The 9,126-nt window shown below is 37.9% G+C and overlaps 1 protein-coding gene across 1 annotated transcript; it reads left to right on the top strand.

Moving 5' to 3' along the window:
• Nucleotides 1-4,638: 4,638 nt before the first annotated feature.
• Nucleotides 4,639-8,664, top strand: LOC104457978 (coiled-coil domain-containing protein 104-like; the record flags this gene model as incomplete). The annotated part of the gene is made up of 5 exons (XM_010075764.1): nt 4,639-4,697; nt 5,597-5,698; nt 6,570-6,684; nt 7,649-7,736; nt 8,616-8,664. Coding segments are annotated over 5 exons (413 nt in total), but the record flags the coding sequence as incomplete, so codon positions are not given.
• Nucleotides 8,665-9,126: the final 462 nt, after the last annotated feature.

Consider the following 9,126-nt stretch of genomic DNA (forward strand, 5'->3'; position numbering starts at 1 on the left):
GGGCTCGTCCTTGGGAAGTCGGTCTCCCCTGAGCAAGCGGTTTTTCAAGATGTGGTAATTTGCATTAGTTAGGTCGTACGGGGGATTATGGCATGAGCTTACAGTGTGATACCCAAGCAGGTTCTTCCTTCTGTACGTAATACGCTGACCTGGCTGGAAAGTGGTTGTAGGCCTTTTATGCTTTTCCATAGGTAGATGTTTTTCCTTAGGAAACTGGACAGGACAATTATGAGCAAGCGGTTTTTCAAGATGTGGTAATTTGCATTAGTTAGGTCGTACGGGGGATTATGGCATGAGCTTACAGTGTGATACCCAAGCAGGTTCTTCCTTCTGTACGTAATACGCTGACCTGGCTGGAAAGTGGTTGTAGGCCTTTTATGCTTTTCCATAGGTAGATGTTTTTCCTTAGGAAACTGGACAGGACAATTAGAATAGCTGTCAGGCCAGTGGGACAGGCAAGTAGAAGGCCCAAAGTTAAATTCCTGCGATCTTGGAAACGTTGGCAGTTAAGAAATGAGAAACCCTAAGTTAGTACCTCTCAAAAAATGATAGCACTAAAAAGTCAATGGTTGTCAGTTATGTTTTGTAGGAGGTCCTGTGCATTAGTTTAGCTTGGGAGCAACTCTAGTTAAACTTCCTTTTCTTCCTCAAGAAAGAGCTGAGGGAATCGTGGGAAAGCTTGGGGAACACCCTGCGTAAATTTGAAGTAGGGGCAGTGAGGGGGGGGACTGGGACAGACCTGTAGCTCTGTGTAACGGTGCCTGAGGAGATCCACATAGGTGTACGTACATAGTAAGAAAAGGAGGAAATAGACCTTCTGCAGAAGAGATTGGGTTAAATCAGTTCTGCTACTTACCGAATAAATTTTCTGTTGCCAAAGAATGCCTGGCTCCTTAAAATAGCAAAATAGGTACAATTTGGGCAAACCTGAAAGGATTGCCTATGTCCTTTACAAAAAAGGAAGCTTTCTTTTGTGATTATTGGAAAAAAAAGCATGTTTGAGAACATGATGGCCCATGATCTTACCCAGCCTACAGACATTCACACATGAGAAATACTGAAGCACGTTGCCATAGACTGATTTTAGATTACTTTCTGTGGCTAATATGAATAAAATCTGTTCCTTTATCACCTGACAGGATGGAGGATTCATTAATAATTTTAAGTTTAAATTGCTGAAGTAATGAACTAAGGCTTCCAAATACATTTTATTTCTAGGGGCTTACTAACATCAAGCTTAAAGTAGAATGGTTCTTGCTATTAATGTATTCTACCTGCTTGCGCTTACTCCTTTCTCCCCTCTATCCTGCTGTGGGCTCCAGAACACCTGCTGTAATGGTTGGCCTCTGTGGGGCCAGACATGTCTTTTGTTGTGCAGTCATTCTTGGTAGGCTCCATTAAGAATTTTTATTTTATATTAAGTGAAACGGAGGCACCTCTGATTCAGATCATAGCTTCTAAACAGGTTGCATCACAGTTATCCTGAAGTGTATCTACCCTTCCCAAGCTTTGCATGAGGTAAGATGATTGTGAGTAGATACACCTCTCCCTAGCATCCTGGGGAATGAGAAAGGTAAAGCTGCTGGACTCGTTACAGCTAGGAAGCAATAGAGAAATCTGGACTAGAAGTTTTCTCTTGGGAAGTCTGCCTAAACTTGAGGGCAGTCAAACATTTTGATTATCATGCAAAGGGTCTAGGTTTAAGAATCAGAGGAATTGATTATCCTTCTCTGGAGCAATGATCTCCCTTCAGAAGGCTGAGGGGAATTTACTGGTAGTAGAAAGATTTATGGAACCTCTGTACATTTCCATGTAGTGTGAGGCAGGCTTATATAATTGTCGCTTCCTGACAGTTTGTTTCTACATAAGAAATTGAAGAAACAAAGTAGATAAATTACTTGCAGTAAATGATCTTCCAAGGTATCATTTGTGCTTCAGGGTGCTGTTGGATAACTCTCAGAAGCTATTGAGAAAAAAGAAAAGGCTAAAGAAGTGTTACTGCAGTGCTAGGATTGCTAAGAAGCATAGTTAAAGAAATTTGAAGTTTTAGTTGCAGATGCCTGTGCTATTTGCTTTTCCTTTCTGTAGATGTACTGTGATTATTCCATTGCTGCTTTTTTTTTTTTTTTTACTGAGCTATTTTGTGAGGACAGAATTCTTTTTTCAACTAACAACAACTTGTGATTCCTCGAAAATAGAATTTGAGTTTTGGTAATTAGTATGTGAGGAATTCATTTTGGAACTGTAGTTACTTAGGCCAAATCCTTGCACCTCAACTTATAAATTATCCTAATGGTTTTTATTGTTCATAAGTCTTTGCTTTCTCTCCCTCTTTCTGGGGACTTGATTAATTTCTCATGACTTGATTAATTTCCTTTTATGTGGGTGTGAAACTGAAGTTAAATCCATGGTTATGTATTTAAGGTGACAAGGCTTTTATTCAGATGTTCCAAGGTATTAATTGAAACATCATTTGGACATAGATAAGCTTGATAATAGTTGTGAGCAGCAGAAGATGAAGGAAAGGTACAAAAGGAATAAACAGATATTGTTGCCTGTGACTCCCTTCCCTCCCAGGACAGAGCTGCCTCACCAGTTAGTGAGGACTGGGAGAGGAAGAGTTCCCTCAGGTTTGCTTTACTGGCTCTTGTTCGTGGGGTGAAATGAGTCAGCGGCTCAGTCTAGCAGGGAGAACTCAAAACTGACTTAACTCTCATCCCGTTTGAGGGATCCTAGTGAAGATTTTCAGTTTTAGCAGGAAAATTATGAGCTTGTCTCCCAGGGTGTCTGGGTCCTCTGGCTTATCTTGATATGGTGGTTCTTCTGATCTTTGTACTTGTCGGGTGACCAAAGACTTTATGCCAAAATCTTAAGGAAAATAGTGACTACATGATTTAGGAGCCCTGACTCAAGAAAATCCGGGGTCTCTGTTCAAAGTATCCTTAATGCCACTTAATTCAGAGGAGATGCTGACTGCAGTTTGCTTTACTTGGCACTTAACCTCGTCCCCTTTTGTTCAGAGCCTGAGAACAGAGAGGAGTTGCTTTCCATGTTGTCCCGCAGTTGTGGAAGGAGGAGGAAGACTTCGAAGCATCCTCTTGGCAGTGTGAGGCTAGCTGCTGGTGTGGACGCTGACTGAGGAGTGACATTGCTGTGTCACACCTCCTTCAGGTGGCTCGGATGGGAAGCACAGTAGGAGACAGAAGGGAACAGAGAAACTAAAACAAAGGCTAGGGCCTGCAAGAGCTGTAAGGGAGATCCCCCAGAGGAGAGGGGATGCAGAAGAGAAGAGAAGCAGTAAAGTGTCTTTGCCCTCTTGGATCTGATAATATCGTGGTCACCACAGGAGTTTAATTTTTTTAGAGTAAGATTTGTGGTACTTTTTCTACCACTTGTATGTATTCCTAGGTATTTTAAAAACTTTTCTTTCATTGTTTAAAAAATCCCTTAATTAAAAAAAATTCATTTGTGCAGAAAAGAAACAAAAGTAAATGTTGCTTTTCCAGATTATGTAATTTAAAAAGCAAGTTTCTGTCACTTATTTCAAGGGCCTAAGCTGTTTGATTAGACTGCAGTCGTTGCTTTGCTGAAAGCTGTTAGAAAGTGATGCAAATGTTTTCTGGTTTAGGAACAGCCGTCTTGCATCACATTTTAGCAAGGTTCAGAGCAACATTGCCTCAGGGCTGTCACATCTGGGAAGTGATGCTTCCTGAAAGTCACTCTAAATTTGTGTGAAAGTTGTACTAATTCTATGTGCAACAGTACCATCTTCCATCAGAGATGTTATATAACAGATACATATAAAACAAATTATACTAATTAACCAATTTGTTAAGCAGAGATCCCGTTCTTCAAGTGACTTCAAAGCATGCACACGGGAAGTGACTTGTCCAACATAGTGGCTAATCTTGAAAGGGATTGAGGAAGTCTGATTTCTAAGCCTCTGCTTTAGTTGCTAGGTTTTATGTTACCTCTGTTCATTGTTGACATGATATAAATGTAAATTTTTTAAAAAACCCCCTAGATTTCAGTTTCTCATATTTTCTGCTTCTTTCATCTGTTCTGCAGTATAGACATCGTTAGCCTGATATTTCCAGTCAAGAGTTCTTAATACAATTTACATGAATATGATTAATATGGCCTGTACTATAGAGATGCCCATTTTGTGTAAATCAGGATAGATATAATTAAAAAGCTTATCTACTCCAGACTTCCTCTTCAGGGTTATCTGTTTTTATGCAGTCAGGATCTCATTTTCCTGCATCACCTTGGCTTCTCACTAAATGAATGGCATTTAAAAAAAATTGGTTTAAGTCATTAACACATCCTCCATGTAAGTATGTGTAGAGGTGAGAGAAATTTCCTGCTTTGAGCATGTCATCTGCTGTCTTAGAACAACCTTACACAAGTTCATGAGGTAGTTCTTATATTAAGTCATACTTTTTGGTGTACATACCTGAATGCTGAACCCTCAACTTGCTTAAAAATCTGTTATGAAGATACATTTTCCTGGTGTTAAACCTTGTAAAGGTTAATCTCTTTAAGGTGTAAGTTAATTTGTGGTGTGTATTTAATGTGCTAGTCCTTAAACTATAAAATTTGTGTGGTTTTTTTGTTTTGTTTTTTTCACAGTTTTTGATGATGAAGAAGAAAGCAAGCTGTCTTACACAGAAATTTATCAGGAGTACCAAGCTTTGGTGAGCATTATTCACTATTTGTGGTAGATTTCTAAGAAATATATTTAAAATGTTAAAGTAGTATTTAGATGAACTTCTAATTATGTTATCTTTGTTATTTAGAATTTTCTAATATTGCCTGGTACATGTTATTTAGAAATTGTTTGACTTATAGTTATCATATGCATTTTTATGTTTAAACACCAGATATGGAAAAGAGAAACCTTAACACTCAGTCATACCTCTCATGCTGTGTTACATATTTTTCATTAAAACTAATATATTCACTAGCTAAAATACTGTAATTACAAGCTTGATAATCTTCATATTTTCTGTGAAGTTAAAATGACAAACAGTATGATGTCTGAGAACATGTATAACTTGTCTTTTGTTCACTAATGAGTCTGGTAATCTTTTTAATTAACTTTCAAGTATCAGAAGAAAACTACTATAGATTTTTGGGGCATGCATAAAACGCCTATAAGCCAATGCATGCAGATTTCTAATTTTTTTTTTTTTTAACAAGGCTTGTTAATACTTGATATTAAAAAGCATCCGTTGAATAAATACAGCCCAAAATCCATTTTTGTTCTGACCCGGAAGGGTTTCAGGCACACAGGCTGAAGCCTTTTACCCACAGGGCAAAAATTATGAGGAATACTAGCCAGGAGTCTGGGGAAAAGGTAGAGAAGTGAGATTCTTGGCAACTGAAGAAACTAAATTAAGTAGTAATCAAATTTAGCAATAAAAATGCTTATTTTGAACAGTTAATGAAAGTAAGTAAAGCCTGACATCTCAGAAAAATCAGTTATGCTATTGCAATGATTTTCCTTTGAGTTTAAAAAATACAATTATGAAAAAAATTCATATGATTCTTAAGGAAAAATTTATTGGAAACGAAGGCTTGTACTTTCTTACAGGTTGAGAAATTATTAGAAGACTATCTTAAAGAAGTTGGAATTAATGAAGAGAAATTTCAAGAAGCTTTTTCATCTCCTCTTGCAAAGACACACACTTCACAGGTAAGTTTTGCTTTTTTTTCAGTAATATAATAGCAGGGTGGAGATGAAACTTAAAAAAGTTTTCTTGTTAAAACTGTAACTTTCTAAAACATAATGTGTTTGTTTATATTATGAACTTTGACGCGAAAAATATGCATCTTGAAAATAATGACATATATTTGTGTGATGTCAGACACCTTTTGAGATTCATCTTCTATGCTTTGTGTTTTCTAAATACAAAACTCTAAGGTTATGGTTTCTGCCACCTTTATTTGTATATTTGTCAGCTTTATGTTAGTCTTTAGTCCTTTACAGTAGCAGACAAACTGAGAGAGTAAAGCAATAGACATACTCCATAAAATATCTTTTCCTCTGATTTTATTATAAAACAGTAAAATCTTTTAGTCCTGAGAAGACAAGGCATGGTTAGGCAGCCCTTCACCTGCTCAAAGATATTTCAGGATTGTCTCAGGTATACCAGGCAGAGGAGTGAGAGCTTCTGTTGCCAGTTTAAATTGGGCTTTGTTGACATATCTCCTCCTAGACGTGTAGCTTCTAGGCTACACAAGCTTCTTCAGAGTGCATGTTCCTCACTCAAGCTTACAGATTTGTTCAGGAAGTCAAATGAATTGCAGTTGTAAACTTAACTGGGAAACCTTCCAGGACTTGTGATAGTATTATTGTAGACATGTTGATCTAAAGATATAAACCATTAAATTATTTTCTTGACTCTTAGCTCAACTTGTATTGTCTGGAAAAATAGACAGATGGGAGAGTTAAATATTAAAAACATGCTCCACAGAATTTAAATCTTAATGTGATTTCAAGCAGACTGAGATGGTTATGATTTCTCTAGGGTTTTTAATTTTGCGCATTATCTTCCCTCCCACAGGCCATTTTGCAAACAGTGTTGGCAGCAGAAGATTTTAGACTATTTAAAAATATGATGGTACGGAAAAATATTGAAATGCAATTGCAAGCTATTAGCATCATTAAAGAAAGAAATGGTAAGAAGTGGTAAATACAGGGTTTTACTTCTCTTCATCTTTAGCATTCTTTTGGTGACTGCGTGATCTGTTCATAAATTAGTATGGAGTACTGGTTCAGTTCCAGTTCAAGTTAATGCAAAACATTCAGTTGGTTTTACTGGGACTATGATCTCAATACTTGTGTGTCCTTGGCTTGTGTTCTCAGTGACAGCTGTCTGTATTCATTTTTAAAGTAATAGATTTTTCAGTTCTGCTTAAGTTTTTTTATGAAACTTGACTTAGGTTTTTGTTAAATAATTTTCATTATAATTTTGAGTGTTAAAACAATGATACCAGTTCATCAGCAATGACAATATTGCTAGTTTGAATTACGCTACTTGCGTAGCAACAGTGCTGTACTATCTGCCATGCTTACTTTGCAGTTCACACTGTAGAGTTGCCTATGACAAATCCATACAGAAGGCAGAAGTTATGGCCTTCATCATGCTAATACATGCATGCGTTTAAAGAAGAGAAAATAATTTACACCCAGCTCCGCTTCTTTGTTGATGTTTCTGAAAGGATTTTAATCTGCTCACTTCTTTCTTCCATGTTTTTAGCTTTACCATTTTGGTTTTTCTTCTAACTGCATGCGTGTTTTTTCAGAGAATAATTTTTGAATTTCAAGTGTCATATAACAGCTGAATTTGAAAATGGTTCAGTTAGTCATGGCCGAGTTGCAATGGATAGGAAGTGCCACATGATGTTCAATGCAGACTGTGGCTTATGCTTTACCCTTAGATGCCAAAACTTTTGTAGTTCAGAAACCTTTGCCTTTTTGCTAGTAGCAACTTGATGCCCAGGATCTAGAATCTTCTTGGAAACAGTTACAGAGAGGAAGAACTTTTTTTTCTTTCTCCTCTGTGCCTGAATAATGGTGCCAAGTGGAGTACAAAATAATTTTATTTAGAGTAGTGCATAAATTTTGCCATGTTTTTTATAGGTGTGTTGCCTGACTGTTTGACAGAGGGTGCTGATGTATTCAGTGAAATTGAACAAGAAGAAATGAAAATACTGAGGGAGGTTCTAAGGTAAAAAATGAGTCAGTCCTACTTCGTACGTTATTTTAAAATAGAAGTGTGTAGGGCTTAATTCTTCCAGCCTTTTCCAGGAAACTGCCTTCATCTTACACATGACATGGATGTTCTTGTCAAACTCTTACCCAAGAGACAATGAACAATTTTGGGTGGGTATGATCAGCAGTGTTTAAAGACAGAGATTACCGCACTGCCATGATGAACTGTCTTGATGATGCATGGAATGATGTGCAACTTGGAGCCCCATCATTTCCATTCTCCCCTGAGTCTCCAGGCAGACCTGAAGTTAGACGTGGGTTAGATGTCTGTGGACAACAGGAACACAGCAGGTGTAATCCATTCAGGGAGCACCCTAAACATTAAAGCCTTGGAAAGGCAAATTCTACTTTTGCAGTAGGCTTTGTTCCTTTCTACAGCTCCCTTTGTAGTTGTGTTCAATGACTGTTGTTATGATCTTAGAAGAAGTGTGAGGACTGATATGACTTCTGTAGATTCTCCTCCACTCCCAGTTCACACGTATATAAACACAATCTTAAATAATAGCAGATTAATCCATCTGTATTCTGTAAGTATTCCTGCCTGTCTCTAAACCAGCAAATGAAACATGGGATAGATGAGCCCTGGAAATTCTTGCACAAATATTTTTGCACCGGGAAAAAGAGACTGAGGATGGTGGGTTCTGTGTGTTTATCATAATTATTTCTATTAAGAGGGCATTTTCATTTAAGTCATGGAAATATTTTGGACACTAAGAAATTCACATTATCCTGTAATTGTTTTGATAGTCCTCAAATATTTAAGCAGTGCTAAATTTACCTGGAAGTCACTGATACAAAGGATGTCTTGAGTATTTACTCATATTTTGTGTTACAGGAAATCAAAGGAAGAATATGAAGAGCAAGAAAGGAAAAAGACTGAAGAAGTGAGTAGCTTGCCTTTCCATATGAGTTATGCTGATGATTAAGAAAGGAAGGTCATGCTTGACCAATCTGATCTCCTTCTATGACCAGGTGACCCACCTAGTGGATGAGGGAAAGGCCGTGGATGTCATCTGCTTGGACTTTAGCAAGGCCTTCGACACAGAGTCCCACAGCATTCTTCTAGAAAAGCTAGTGGCTCATGGCTTAGACAGGAACACCCTTTGTTTGATAAAAAACTGGCTGGATGGCCGAGCCCAGAGAGTTGTGGTGAACGGAGTTAAGTCTGGGTGGCGGCCGGTCACCAGTGGTGTTCCCCAGGGATCGGTTTTGGGGCCTGTCCTGTTTAACATCTGTATCAGTGATCTGGATGAGGGGATTGAGTGCTCCCTCAGTAAGTTTGCTGATGATACCAAACTGAGTGGGTGTCTTGACCTTCTTGAGGGTAGGAAGGCTTTTCAGAGGGA

The sequence above is a fragment of the Pterocles gutturalis genome, unplaced genomic scaffold (genome assembly GCF_000699245.1).
Source record: "Pterocles gutturalis isolate BGI_N339 unplaced genomic scaffold, ASM69924v1 scaffold49892, whole genome shotgun sequence".
Lineage (NCBI taxonomy): Eukaryota > Metazoa > Chordata > Aves > Pterocliformes > Pteroclidae > Pterocles > Pterocles gutturalis.